The following is a 15,893-nucleotide window of genomic DNA, read 5'->3' on the forward strand; positions in this document are numbered from 1 at the left end:
AGAAAAGGATAAAATTGAAGTCCTTTAAGCAGAGTCAGAATAGGGTGGTAAAAGGAAAAAACATCTTGTCGATAAGGAAGACCACGCTTTATCGACTGCGTGGCTCTGCATACATGTTTATGTGAAAGTTCAAGTTTTGGTTAAACCTATCAGCCATCATACCTCCACAGCGGGGACCCCCACAGGAAGGGGCACTGAGCTGGCCAAACGAGCTGCTCGCATCCTACCACTGCTAGCTCATGGAGTTTAACCAAACACTCAATTTAAAATGAATCTGCAACCAACAAAGTAAAAAAAAACCTTTAATAAATCTTTAGGAAAAAACGTTCACATACAAGACACTTGTCAGGCAAGGTTTCCATAAAATTAAGGATTTCTCTCCTGGTACTTCCAGAAACATTCTCCTCTAGAATCACTCAATATGTCTAGTTCATTGGGATGTTCCAAATACAAAGCAAGAAAGGCAGTCCTTGCAAGATGTGTCACGTTCGGTTAGTATTAAATAAACACAAAATATGGTTAACTATTAAGATTTTCCACCACCCGTTTATGAAAGTCAGTACACAGCAATGAGAATAAAGCGCTTATTTTCGACTCACTCTCTGAGATGAGGAATGAAAGTATTACTGGCTGTTTGGCTTAACTTTAGTAAAAAGAGAAGCGAGCATCTCCTCCTCATCCGTGTGCTCTAACTGTACGACTGGGGAGCGGGCCGTATAGGAACCGAGTTGGCGCCTGCCCAGGGTTGGGGTGCATATGTACATGAAGAAATCCAAAGTGTCACCCAACTAGTGTCAAGTTCCCTCGATAGTATTAAAGTAGTTCCGTGGTCTCGACGATTCGGATCCCCTTCCAAAGGGCCTAACCTGTTACCCAAACATAAAAAGTTCTTAAAATATTTTAAATGGAACGACACAGCTCCACTGTAATGTAGTTCGGTGATTTCTGGTCACCACTTTAAAAAGAGGAGCAGTATCTACCGTCTACCTTAGGGGCGGCTTTAAAGCGAGACAACAGGCTCAACGTAGATTTGAATTTTCAGGAAAAAAGCAAGATAAAAATACAAAGCATGATGATTAATACCTATTTGCTATTAGAATCCCTTAATAACCAGGAAAAAGAAAATAATTTAAAGCTCCCCCCTCAATAATTTACCTATCAGGTATATAAAGAGGGTATAATTTAAAGAAGAAAAAATGTTTAAATTTTATTTTCGAGAGCAATGTATGCATAAGCAATCTTCTGAGCAGGGTAAGCCATTCTGGAATAAAACAATTATAAAGGCTTAAAAGTATCTGTCCACCATTATATTTTGATGAGCCTATTATCTTTGTATTCACATGTACAATATGCTGCACTATTAACCAGTGATTCCATGAATGACCCTTAGACATTTCTGTTTTGTTGACTTGTCAGCAAAGCACCTGTTTAAAGGAATCTATCATTTAAACGAACAACAGACCCTGACTGTAATTTGACACAACTGGCAAACGGGGGCCACATACAACGCTTTCAACTGTGGACAGAATCAAACAACCACACAGAAACTTTATTGCGTTTAGCTCTACAAGAGAACACACTCTCATTCTTATTACCGAACTACCAGTTACGGCGTCGTACAGCTGTTTAAGAGGCAATTCCAGCAACCGATCTTCCAAGAGCAGTGAAGCTGCTGCGTGTTATTTTGCTCTGTACAAACCAAAACTTTCTAGAACTTTTAAAACTCGGTAACTTCTAATGATATTAATCTCTTAAATCTGATAAGTAACGTGCCACTCTTTTTTATTCTAAATTCAAAGACCAGGTAACTTCAAAGTTTTTTTTTTTTTTTTCCTGAAAAGAAAGACTAAAATAAATGTCCGAAAGAAGAACAATGCTAGATATTAGAAACATGTGCAGATGGACCCAAGTTCGGCTCTGGCACACTGACGTTAAAACGCCAAATAGCTTGCTCAGGAATTCAGAATACTTGAATACAGTTTACTCCTTCCGTACTCTCCTCTTGCGTACTGACTTCACTGGCCCGTCTCCAGATCCTGTGCTCTCATCTGCTTCTTTCATCTAGAAGAAAGAAGGATGCGAATGCTTATTTCCATACAATGGGTAAGTAGTAAATAGCACAGTTCTTATTCTCTAAAATATATATTCTAACAAGTGCCACCTTGTATGTGTTCTTTAATTCATAAAGCTGATCAAAAATGTGTACGTGAGCTACCATGTTTTAATTTGTTCATCTTTTGGCATGATTACATTTTTAGAATAACTCTGCTTATCCAACGTGCCTCTGACAAGAACACTGCTAACAGCTCAACTCACGATTTTATCATTTGGAACTGAATCTCAATTTCGTAGCTAACTAAAGGCTGTATGATCTTTTCATTGTGGGTTATTAAGCACCAACTTCACCACACTAGTTCTACAAGTAATGACTTGCTGAGCTAAGTTTGCAGAGACACTTTCAGAACTTCTTTTTTTTTTAAAGATTTTATGTATTTATTTGACAGAGGGATTGACAGCCAGTGAGAGAGGGAACACAAGCAAGGGAAGTGGGGGAGGAAGAAGCAGGCTCCCAGCGGAGCAGGGAGCCCGATGCGGGGCTCGATCCCAGGACCCTGGGATCATGATCTGAGCTGAAGGCAGACGCTTAACGAACTGAGCCACCCAGGCGCCCCACGCTTTCAGAACTTCTGACACACAGTACTTAGAGAAAATGTGGAGAGAAGGAAGGGAAACATCAAATTTATAGTTTGGGTTTTTTCTTTCCTCATCCACTAAGCACTCATACATAAATTAAACTTGTATAATAAAATAAAATACTGAAGGTATTATACGGTATTATACAAAATAGTTATAATCATTTTTCAAGGTCATACTATACACAAATTGGCTTATTTTAGCCCCCTGACATATAAGAAGACTAAAAGACAAAGAATTAAGACATTTTTAAAGGTACACAAAATGTTTTGTAGAGCAAAATGTAACTAGATTGTAAGTATTAAGAGAGTGACAGGTGAAACAATGACTTTAAAACTCTGTCCTGGAAGAAATTATCTTCACCGGGTTTCCTCTAATATGCATATTCATACTAATGTTCCCCCAAAAGTCCTTTAAGAACTCACAAGGCAATTAAGACAAATAACTGTGTGTACTGAATAGGCTTTAGAAAACAAACAAAAACAATAAAACAAATTTACGTGAGAGATCTCTTCAAACAGTTAAAATAGCCAGTTTATGTCATCACATGCAAGAGGCCAGGCAAAACTACGCTTTCCCCCTGCCTAGCACTGAGTACTGAGGGTGCTGAGGACGGTGACCGGGGTAAGGTCACACAGCTCCTAAGGGCTGGCAGATAGAGGAAACGGGCCTTTGGTATGTGCTGGGTAACAAGAGAACGCTCTGGTTCTGAATCATATCCTGGATGGTTTCTGATTCCAGAACAACTAACTAAAGAGAGGCACTGTGGAAAGTTCTATCATATATCAGGATGCAGAAACGGGTAGACATACTAAGTTAAGGGGAAAACTAGTTTACTCAAGATTTGAGAAAAAACACCCTATCAGGCAGACAGTACTCAACTACCCAATGAATGAAATATTACAAAATGTGACAATAAATTATTCAGACCATGAGAATGTTTTTATAATAGGTATAAAGAAAACTGTCTTATAATAAACAGAATTACCTTTTAAATATTCAAATGGTTTTTTTATATTATAATTTTCAACAGAATACTTTAATGATAAAGTCATAATTTTTTACAGATGCAGCTCTATTTTGTAAACCCCAGGCTTACTTTAAACTGTTTCTCATCAGGCATTAAGATGAAATAAATTATAGTATTTTCTTGCCTTCTTTATGGATATATTTTAAAAACAGTATGGAGGCTCTTATGAAAGCTTGGAAAAATACAGCCAATTTTTATATGGTAAACCAGACCTTGAAAAAAGTCTCTATAAACAAGACTGCTTTGTTTAAATAATTTTTTATGGGGGCGCCTGGGTGGCACAGCGGTTAAGCATCTGCCTTCGGCTCAGGGCGTGATCCCAGCGTTACGGGATCGAGCCCCACATCAGGCTCCTCCGCTATGAGCCTGCTTCTTCCTCTCCCACTCCCCCTGCTTGTGTTCCCTCTCTCGCTGGCTGTCTCTATCTGTGTTAAATAAATAAATAAAATCTTTAAAAATAAATAAATAAATAAATAAATAATTTTTTATGGATAACAATCATACATAAAATCTGGTTTATTTTCTGTTAAAGAGTTGCTTACCTCATCCTCTGATCCAGACTTATTTGATTTATTACCCTCTTCTTGTCCTTCTATGATTTCAATTTCTTCTTCACTCTTTTCCTCAGGTTCACCTTCCTCTTCTAGAATACAGGTTTTTATTACAGGCAAAGATTTGAATTAGCATTTTGCTACTGAGAAGTATTAAACACAACAAGGGGATTTATTTAAATTCTAAAATTTAAAAGCAATTTCCATCATGAGAAATTTCTAAAAAATTAATTGCAAATATACATTATTATACAACATTTTATAAATAAATCATCATATTTGAGGGAAGAGACAGGTTTAAGAAATTCTTAAGCATTCAGACTTACATGCGATATGAAAAGCAAACATGTATATGTGTGTATACATATGTAGATACATATGTAAATACACATGTGTGTATTTTTTTCAGAGTATGATTTTTAAGTCAACTGTTTCATCAGCTATTAAGTTAAAAACAGTGCTCAAGATATAATTTCAGTTGTAAGGGGCTCAGTCTGGAGCCTGACTTGAGACCCTGGCGAACATTGACAGTTGATTGCTACCTACGTGAGTGTAAGCAAGTCTCAATGGAGACCCACCAAAAAGCCTCAGTTCTTCAGTTTGAACTTGTTTAGGAGTTTAGTATAGGGTGGGAAGGGGACATATGATTCAGCAGTCCTTTCGGGCCATTAAATTATTCATTTAATATATTAAGCTATCTGATGAACAACAGCCACTAAAAGACTTGGTGTTAATTTTGTGGCCACAATTACCTGCCTTAAACCTACTCCTCTCCCACAGAGGCTGTGCTGTCTGTGCCTCCCATCTCATCTACATTCTCGGAGGCAAGAAAAGCCCCTGCAAACAGGTACGACATGTGGGATTCATACTTGCTCCTAAATCTCTCTCTTCCTAGAAAACAAGAACCGTAAGCAGGACAGCTGCTCAGGGTACAGCACCCAGGCAGGGGCCATCACTCCTCTTTGCCGCAGAAGCCGACTGCTGGGGATTCAGATGGTAGATATTTGACAATGAGCAAGTGCCAGAGCTAGTGTTTACCAGACGATCTGCTCTTTTTACGAGCTTCACCCAGGGTCCCCACTGTAACTCACTATCGCTATCCTGCCTTTGGCTGGCTACCTACCTACCTACTTACCCACCTATCATTATCCTACCTTTTTCAGGAGTTTCAAGAGTTTCACCATCACTTTGCTTTTTTTCTTCTTCCAAGTCTACTGGTTTCTCCAGGGCAGCTTTCTTTTCCTTCACTTCTTGCTCTAATGCTCCCTTTGTTTGTGGTTTACATACGTCAGTTTTTTTATACTCTGAATCTTCATATTTTTTCTGTGGTAGTTTAACATAAGCTATTTTTAGTAAAAGCAAAACTCTGGTTTTTTTTCAATCACTGATATCAAACACAGTGACTCAGCAGTAAAAACTTAGAGGAAATTTAGCTTACTACTTTTAAGAATCACTTACTCAGACCTGTCCACGGAGACCTGGCAGGCCAGAAAGGACAGGCATGATATATTCAGGGTGCTAGATCAGAAAAATATGCAGCTAAGAATACTTTATCCAGCTAGGATGTCTTTCAGAATAGAAGGAGAGATAAAGAGCTTCCAGGACAAACAGAAAGTAAAAGAATTTGTGATCACCAAACCAGCCCTACAAGAAATGTTAAAAGGGATCCTTTAAGCGAAGAGAGAGCCCAAAAGTAACAAAGACCAGAAAGGAACAGAGGCAATATACAGAAACACTGACTTTACAGGCAATACAGTGGCACTACATTCATATCTTTCAATAGTTACTCTGAATGTAAATGGGCTAAATGCCCCAATCAAAAGACACAGGGTATCAGATGGATAAAAAAGCAAAACCCATGGATGTGCTGTCTGCAAGAGACTCATTTTAGACCCAAAGACACCTCCAGATTGAAAGTGAGGCGGTGGAAAACCATTTATCATGCTAATAGACATCAAAAGAAAGTTGGGGTGGCAATCCTTATAACAGACAAATTAGATTTTTTAAAAAGAATTTATTTATTTGAGAGAGAGAGAGAAAAGCACAAGCAGGGGGAGCCACAAAGGGAGAGGGGGAAGCAGGCTCCCGACTGAGCAGGGAGCCGGACGTGGGGCTCAATCCCAAGACCCAGGGATCAAGACCTGAGCAGAAGGCAGGCACTTAATGACTGAGCCAACCAGACACCCTGACAAATTATTTTAAACCGAAGACTGTAATAAGAGATGAAGAAGGACACTATATCATAATTATAGGGTCTACCCAACAAAAAGATCTAACAATTGTAAATACTTATGCCCCTAACATGGAAGCAGCCAATTATATTAACCAATTAATAACAAAATTAAAGAAACACATCAATAATAATACAATAACAGTAGGAGATTTTAATACCCCCCTCACTGCAGTGGACAGATACCTAAGCAGAAGATCAACAAGGAAACAAGGGCTTTGAATGACACACTGGACCAGACGGACTTCACAGATATATTCAGAGCATTCTATCCTAAAGCAATAGAATACACATTCTTCTCCAGTGCACATGGAACATTCTCCAGAACAGATCACATACTGGGTCACAAATCAGGTCTCAACCAGTACCAAAGGCTGGGATCATTCCCTGCATATTTTCAGACCGCAGTGCTTTGAAACGAACTCAATCACAAGAGGAAAGTTGTAAAGAACTTAAATACATGGAGGCTAAAGAGCATCCTACTAAAGAATGAATGGGTCAACCAGGAAATTAAAGAATTTTTAAAAATTAATGGAAACAAATGAAAATGAAAAAACAAATATTCAAAACCTTTGGGATGCAGCTAAGGTGGTCCTACGAGAGAAGTATATGGCAATACAAGACTTTCTCAAGAAACAAGGAAGGTCTCAAACACACAGTCTTACCTTACATGTAAAGGAGCTGGAGAAAGAAGAGCAAATAAAGCATAAACCCAGCAGGAGAAGAGAATTAATAAAGATTAGAGCAGAAATCAATGGACTAGAAACCAAAAGAATAGCAGAACAGATCAACAAAACTAGGAAGTGGTTCTTTGAAAAAATTAGGAAGATTGGGGAACCCGGTGGCATTTCTATACACCAACAATGAGACAGAAGAAAGAGAAATTAAGAAGTAGATCCCATTTACAATGGCATCCAAAGCCATAAGATACCTAGGAATAAACCTAACCAAAGAGGCAAAGGATCTGTACTCAGTAAACTATAGAACACTCATGAAGGAAACCGAGGAACACACAAAGAAATGGAAAAAGTTCCATGCTCATGGATTGGAAGAACAAATATTGTTAAAATGTCTACGCTACCTAGAGCAATCTACACAGTCAATGCAATCCCTATCAAAATACCATCAACTTTTTTCACAGAGCTGGGACAAATAATCCTAAAATTTGTATGGAACCACAAAAGACCCAAATAGCCAAAGGAATGTTGAAAAAGAAACCAAAATGGTGGCATCACAATTCCAGTCTTCAAGCTCTATTACAAAGCTGTCTATCATCAAGACAGTATGGCACTGGCACAAAAACAGACACATAGATCAATGGAACGGAATAGAGAACCCAGAAATGGACCCTCAACTCTATGGTCAACTAATCTTGGACAAAGCAGGAGAGAATATCCAATGGAATAAAAGACAGTCTCTTCAACAAATGATGTTGGGAAAATTGCACAGACACATGCAGAAGAATGAAACTGGACCATTTCCCTACAACACACACAAAATAGACTCAGAATGGATGAAAGACCTAAATCTGACACAGGAATCCATCTGTGACCTCAGCCACACCAACTTCTTGCTAGACACGTCTCCAAAGGCAAGGGAAACAAAGGCAAAAATGAACTATTGGGACTTCATCAAAATAAAAAACTTCTGCACAGCAAAGGAAACAGTCAACAAAACCAAAAGACAACTGACAGAATAGGAGAAGATATTTGCAAATGACGTATCAGATAAAGGGCTAGTATCCAAAATCTATAAAGAACTTGTCAAACTCAACACCCAAAGAACAAATCACCCAATCAAGAAATGGGCAGAAGACATGTCCCCAAAGAAGACAACCAAATGGACACATGAATAAACACATGAATAAGTGCTCCACATCACTCGGCATCAGGGAAATAGAAATCAAAACCACAATGAGATACCACCTCACACCAGTCAGAATGTCTAAAATTAACAAGTCAGGAAACAACATGTTGGCAAGGATGTGGAGAAAGGGGAACCCTCCTGCACTGTTGGTGGGTACAGCCACTCTGGAAAACAGTAAGGAGGTTCCTCAAAACGTTGAAAATAGAGCTAGCCCATGACCCAGCAATTGCACTACTGGGTATTTACCCCAAAGATACAAATGTAGTGATCCGACGGGGCATCTGTACCCCAATGTTTACAGCAGCAATGTCCACAATAGCTGAACTATAGAAAGAGCCCAGATGCCTATCAACAGGTGAATGGATAAAGAAGATGTTTATATACACACACACGATGGAGTACTACTCAGCCATCAAAAAAAAAAAAGAAATCTTGCCATTTGCAAGGACGTGGATGGAACTAGAGGGTATTATGCTAAGTGAAATAAGTCAAGGGGAGAAAGACCATTATCATATGATCTCACTCACATGTGGAATTTAAGAAACAAAACAGAGGATCATAGGGGAAGAGAGGAAAAAATGAAACAAGACAAAATCAGAGAGGGAGACAAACCTTAAGAGACTCTTAATCATAGGAAACTAACTGAGGGCTGCTGGAGTGGAGGGGGTGCGGGTATGGGGTACCTGGCTGATGGACACTAAGGAGGGCACATGATATTATGAGTACCAGGTATTATATAAGACTGATGAGTCACTGACCTCTACCTCTGAAACTAATAATACATTATATGTTAATTAATTGAATTTAAATTAAAAAAAAGAATCATTTGTTCAATAGAACTCCTAAACACTAAGAGATTTATTTTAAGTTGAAGGAAATCCAATTTCTTTACCTTAACTTTTCTTGGCCAACAAAATGAAGCAATTAATACAATCGGAAGCCCTGCTGTCACAAGATAAACGAACCAAAGCCATGGGCGCTCTTCAGCAGCTGCCATGAACTGTTTAAATATACCAGGCTACACAAGAAATAAGCATAAAAATGAAATTCAGATTTCATAAACATTCATTAGGAAATACCTCCTACAAAAAAAACAACTTCTTTTATGTAGGTGTTTTATATTAAGGAGTGATGAACTTGTAGGTTAAAAATATTTAATTTTCCCATCTTATACATGGTATAGTTTAAACTCTTATTAGCATGTATCAGTCTTTGAGACTTTATAGTAGAAGATATGTTACTACATAGGTAGAAATCACTAACCTATCCGCAAGAATGAGGACTATTTTTGGGTAAGCTTAAGGACAGAACTACTCTTTATGGATGTACTACCTCCTTCATTTAGAAGTATACAATGCTCGAGAAATCTTTCTGGTTCTGTACTTTTAAAGAACTTATTAATAAGATCAACCTGGGAATAATTGTGTTTTCTTTTTTTAATTAACAAATTCCACACACAACCACCTTCAGTGAGGAAACTGCTTCTCTCATTAAAGTAAAATCTAAAATCATTAAATGTCTAAATTTTAAAAGTTCCAAAATGAAAACTCCTTTACCTACTATTTTGATGGCTTTTGCTACTGTCCAAAGAAACCAAATGTAAGGTATTTTTCTTTACAGTAATTGATTTTAAAGATATATTCTCCAAGATGCATTGTGTTGAAATATTTAGCTTAATATTTCTAAACAGTGTTAAGATTTGAGAAAAAAAATATTGGAACACAATTTAATAATAATAAATTTTAAAGTCCTCTGTACTCCTCTAAGTGAAAAATAATTTAAATGAATAAAGAATAATATTTACGTTACTGTTACCACTTAGGCCATGAATTGACAAGGTGACCAGGATATTAAGTAGTCTCCTTATAAATAGCAAGCAGGAAATTAAATCCCATTATGCTATCATAATTTAATGAAGATACACACATATATATATAGTTCATTATACAGCTCATGATGAAGTTGTAACATAATACAGTAAGGCTATTTTATCAACAAATTTATTTAAGTACATTTAGTAATTATAGCATATTTATTTACCTTTCAAGGGCCACTTGTATAACCTATAACCAGGATGAAGTCCTAGGACTATTCTATGGTAAATACTGTACCTCGTTAGCATTTGCTACCATTATCTTCACTCCCCAACCATCTGCAGCCCAGCGATCTGCTGTTTCCTTTTCTGAACAGATAATAAAATTATCAAAGTAGATATCAGAGGTCATAGACCAAAGCTCTAAACCGAGAGCACGGAAGGAAGTCAGAAGAAACGGATGATCATCTTCAAAATAATCTGGATTAGGGATTTTTCGAGGACTCCAGATTCCCTGGGAAAAAACAATAAAGAAAAAAATAATTTAAAGACATTTTCAAATTAAATAATCTCATTATAAATGCTATTCAAGAAGTCATTGTTGTTGATGGGGCACCTGCGTGGGTCAGTTAAGTGTCCAGCTCTTGATTTCGGCTCAGATCACGATCTCAGAGTTGTGAGATGAGCCCCATATTTGGCTCCATGCTGGGCATGGAACCTGCTTGTGATTCTCTCTCTCCCTCTGCCCCTTCCGTGTGTCTCCCTCTCTCTCTCTCTCAAAAAAAAAAAAAGAAAAGAAAAGAAAAGAAAAAGATAGGAGTCATTGCTGTTAAGTGAAATCAGCAGTAATGACTGGAGAAAAAAGAAAACATTAACTGATATTAACTCATTAGCAAGTCATTGGAAATAAAAACTTGGTTCTTCTCATTCTGTATACACAATGTTCCCTATGAATAAAACTGACTTTAAACTGCAAAAACAGGCAAAGTGAAAATCCAACACACACAAAAACTTGAGTAATTAAATTTCACAAGTAAGTGATACTATTTTAGACAAGTTTTTTTTTACATTTAGTAAAGTTATTCAAGGCAAGAAGTCATTAAAATTATACAAATCAGAGAGATTACTATATGGTAAATATGAAGCTACTCCTTTTATTTTTAAAAAAATTTTTAAAGATTTTATTTATTTATTTGAGAGAGAGAGAGAGAACACAAGTAGCAGGGAGGGGCAGAGGGAGAGGGACAAGCAGACTCCTCACTGAGTAGGGAGCCCGATGCAGGGCTCTATCCTAGGATCCTGAGATCATGACCTGAGCCGAAGGCAGACATAAAGCCACTCCTTTTAACATACACCTATGATGGGCATCACTTTTCAGTCATGGTTGAACCTCAGAAAAAAATTCAACATAAAAGTTGCATTAGATCTTAAATAATTAAACAAAACCAAATTGATAAAATTCGACAATATGATTACTCTCTCACTCCTCCATCATCTATGTCTATTCTGTACCAGGAACTATGCCAGATGCTAGGGACAGAGTGATAATCAAAAGAGACATGGTTCCTCAATTAAATTTAAAGTAATGAGGGAGACATTCAACAAAGAAGTTACCAAAATAAACACTCTGTGATAAATGCTGTGAAAAAAAAAAAATGACAGTGAACAATTGGAACAGGTAATGCATCCATATAATAAATATTAGCAAACGTCAATGAACAGTTAGATAAAACTACAGGGTTAAATGGTTAACATAGAGATTTCTACCCAAAGATCTAAGTACACTCAAAAGATATCTAATTCATATTTTTAAAAATCCAAAGTTTAATAACACCAGAAAACAAGGAGCACATTAATTAAGCAAAGGCATTAATTACTAAAATGTACAGTGTGTGAGGTCTCCTGATCAGAACTCATTTCTTATGTTTAATTCTAAGATAGAACTTGACTCCAGAGTGATCATTAATTACCAGGGAAAAATATAGTATGAAGTGATTGATCTTTAGTTCTTTTTTTTTTTTTTTTTAAAGATTTTATTTATTTATTCGACAGAGATAGAGACAGCCAGCGAGAGAGGGAACACAAGCAGGGGGAGTGGGAGAGGAAGAAGCAGGCTCATAGCAGAGGAGCCTGATGTGGGGCTCGATCCCATAACGCCGGGATCACGCCCTGAGCCGAAGGCAGACGCTTAACCGCTGTGCCACCCAGGCGCCCCTGATCTTTAGTTCTTAACATTATTCCCCCAGAAAATTACATAAAGAATACTTTACAATTTTTTTAAAAAGCAAACTCTAAGCCCAACGTGGGGCTTGCACTCACAACGCAGAGATCAAAAGTCACATACTCTATGGACCAAGCCAGCCAGGTGCCCCAAAAATATTTTACTTTTTTTTTTTAAGAAATTCTTTTTTTTTTTTTTTTTTAAGATTTTATTTATTCCTTCGACAGAGAGAGAGATAGAGACAGCCAGCGAGAGAGGGAACACAAGCAGGGGGAGTGGGAGAGGAAGAAGCAGGCTCCCAGCAGAGGAGCCCGATGTGGGGCTCGATCCCAGAATGCTAGGATCACGCCCTGAGCTGAAGGCAGACACTTAACGACTGAGCCACCCAGGCGCCCCGTATTTTACTTTTTAAATATAAATTAGTTGGAGTCTATTTTCTTTGACTTCTTATGATAGTTGATGTATACTATTACAAATCAAATTTCTAAAAGTCAACATTATCAAAACTAGATCTATAACAGAACTATCACAGCACTTTAAACCTCACTATGGAATTGGAAGAAGTGGTTATTACCTGGTAGTTAGGATTATCTATCATTGGAGGTCTCCACACTCCTTTGTATTTGGGGTTATCTACCAGGGGAGGTGTCCACTCACCACACCCAATTCGACAGGCTGGATTAGAAATACGAGGTGCCTCCCATTCTCCATCCATGTCTTCATTCCTTAGGAAATTAGAAAAAATTCAACATAAAAGTTCCACAGATGAAAATGTGTATCTACACATTTATAGCAACCTCAAGTCTCTCCTGTCAGTCAGATGAACTAGTAACAAAAAGCAAGTAAGAAATGTATGAAATTGACATGTGAAGATGAAGAATGTTTACCAGTCATCAGGTTTTTCAGCATTAGGATCTGGAATAAATTTTGGTTCATCATCAAGCCAGCCATCAGGTTTAACAACACTTAAATCTTCTATTTGGGCAGGTTCACTTTCATCCCTGCAAATACAGTATTTTGTGCCAAGTATTAATGATTCAAAAGGTTTAAAAATGCATATGTTACAAAATTCAGAAGATACCAAAAGGCATTTCCTGCCCTTCTGTCTTTGTGCCTACTACTTCCCCCATCTTTCATCCACCAAAATCTTCTGCTAACTTGTCACCTTCTTGTATATGTTCCCTGTTGTGCTCCATGCATACACACATTGGTATACACGGTTTTTTTAAACACAAATGACAGCATTCTATACAGAGTATGTTCAACATTGCGTTTGTTCATTTAAACACTCATTCATTCATCAACAAACACATATTGGAAGCCCACTATGTGCCAAGACAGCTCTACAAGCTGTCAGATATACAGTTTTTCTTAACAGTTGTACAGTTTTCTAATTTGTGGATATACCATAATTTATTTAACCTACCTATTGTTGAGGGACATTCAGTGTTTCCAAAAACATACTATTACAAATAATGCTATAATGAATATCCTGGAATATATTAGAAACTAATACAAAATTAGCCCTCTGTCAGCTATATGAATTGAAAATATTTTTTCCAGTTTCTTGTGTATTTTTTGATATAGTTTTTGGTAGGTGGGGTTTTTTTCTGCCATATTCAAATAATTTTATTTTCACGTAGTTGAAATTTATTGATACTTCTTTTACAATTCTTCAATTTTATGTCATATTTGGAAATGTCTTCCCTACTTCAATATTAGTTTTTTAACTCTCCATATTTAATTCTAGTAATTTTGGATTTTCATTAAAAAAATAACACTTAGAAAATAAATTCTAAAGTATATAAACATAATCATAGTAAGTACTGAATAGAACTACTAATTATAATTTTCATCTTTATAGAAAAGTAGACATTTTAAACAAGAGGTTACATTATGATTTTTCAAACAAACCTAAGTAACAAAATAAATTCAAATAATCAACTCTCTAAATGTAAAGACTTGTACTTGCCTGATATCAATGTTATCTTGAGTCTATCCAAGCTCAGAGTAACTAGAGTTTAAAATTTAAGGGAGCATTTCTTTAGCAGTTTATAAAACAAATTCTAACATGTATGACCAATCAGAAAGAGATTATTGTAAGCGGTTTCTCTCATTTAAGGGCAAACTTATTTCTCAGCCTTACTCTATGGGTAAACAAACACAAAACGATGTAAGAAAATCCACATGGAGAGATGTAGTCCTACCTTTTCTGAAAGTATGAATTCATGAAAGTTATGTATTAATAAGTGACTTTTTCTTATTTTTTTAAAAAACCATACTGTTCTTCCTACCTTGTAAAACCTATTTCCTTATTATACTATTTGCTTGAAAGCAAAGACATTTTTATTGCTAATCAGTATCTCTCTTTATCTACAAGAAACCCTTTTGGTTATCCAGTACTACTTACTCTATTTCTGAGTACGGAGTAACCCCAATGTTTACAAACAAACAAGAACTTGAAGAAATAGGAGACCTTTTCCAAAATGAAGTAGAGAGAAAAAAACCTGGTTTATAAAAATGAACAGATCCTCAGTGACATGTGAAACAATATAAAGCAGTCTAACATACATTTACATGGTGTCCCCCCCCCCAAAGAGATGGGAAGGCACGTGGAATTTAAGAAACAAAACAGAGGATCATAGGAGAAGAGAGGAAAACATGATACAAGAAGAAACCAGAGAGGGAGACAAACCATAAAAGACTCAATCTCAGGAAACAAACTGACGGTTGCTGGAGTGGGGGGGGTGGGAGGGATGGGGTGGCTGGGTGATGGACATTGGGGAGGGTATGTGCCGTGGTGAGCACTGTGTATTGTGTAAGACTGATGAACCACAGACCTGTACCCCTGAAACAAATAATACATTATATGTTAATAAAAAAATGCTGCTTAAGCTGTATGCCATTAACAAACAAAATTCAAAGAAAAAATGGCCAAATATTACCCAAATTTGATACAAACTATATAGCCACATCCCCAAAAGCAAGGCAAACACACAAACACACACACACACACACACACACACACACACACACACATATCCAAGGCACAACAAAACCAAATTGTTGAAAACGGTAACAATGAATCTTAAAACCAAACAGGAAAAAATTACACAATAGGTAAAGGAGTAAAAGGATGAGAATGACAACTGACTTATCAGAAACAATACAAGCCTCTAGACAACTCAAAAAATGACTGTTTTAAAATAACTATCAACCTATAATAGTGAAAACATCCTTCAAAAATTAAGGTAAAATAAATTTTCAGGTAATTAAAAGTTGAGAGTTTTCAATGACAGCAGACATGTACACAATATGTCAAGAGAAGTTTATCAGAAGAAGGAAAATAATAACAGACAAAAATGTTTATCTACACAAAAGAAGAGTATCAGAAACAATAACTAAATAATAAATAAAAGAACTTTTCTCCTAATAACTGATTAAAAGATGCTGACTGAAGAATAAATATGTGTGCCCTTCATAGTATA

At 36.7% G+C, this 15,893-nt stretch overlaps 1 protein-coding gene across 1 annotated transcript in view; it reads right to left on the bottom strand.

The window, feature by feature from the left end:
• Positions 1-284: 284 nt before the first annotated feature.
• Positions 285-15,893, bottom strand: part of CLGN (calmegin) — a 49,318-nt gene continuing 33,709 nt past the window's right edge. The window contains exons 9-15 of the mRNA XM_026499383.4: positions 13,293-13,406; positions 12,980-13,130; positions 10,483-10,698; positions 9,264-9,389; positions 5,430-5,598; positions 4,267-4,367; positions 285-2,061 (exon numbers count right to left, since the gene is read on the bottom strand). Of these exons, the coding sequence (XP_026355168.2) occupies positions 1,981-2,061; positions 4,267-4,367; positions 5,430-5,598; positions 9,264-9,389; positions 10,483-10,698; positions 12,980-13,130; positions 13,293-13,406 (958 nt within the window). The 3' untranslated portion in view covers positions 285-1,980. The remainder of the gene's footprint in view (positions 2,062-4,266; positions 4,368-5,429; positions 5,599-9,263; positions 9,390-10,482; positions 10,699-12,979; positions 13,131-13,292; positions 13,407-15,893) is intronic.

The sequence above is a fragment of the Ursus arctos genome, unplaced genomic scaffold (assembly GCF_023065955.2).
Source record: "Ursus arctos isolate Adak ecotype North America unplaced genomic scaffold, UrsArc2.0 scaffold_11, whole genome shotgun sequence".
NCBI lineage: Eukaryota > Metazoa > Chordata > Mammalia > Carnivora > Ursidae > Ursus > Ursus arctos.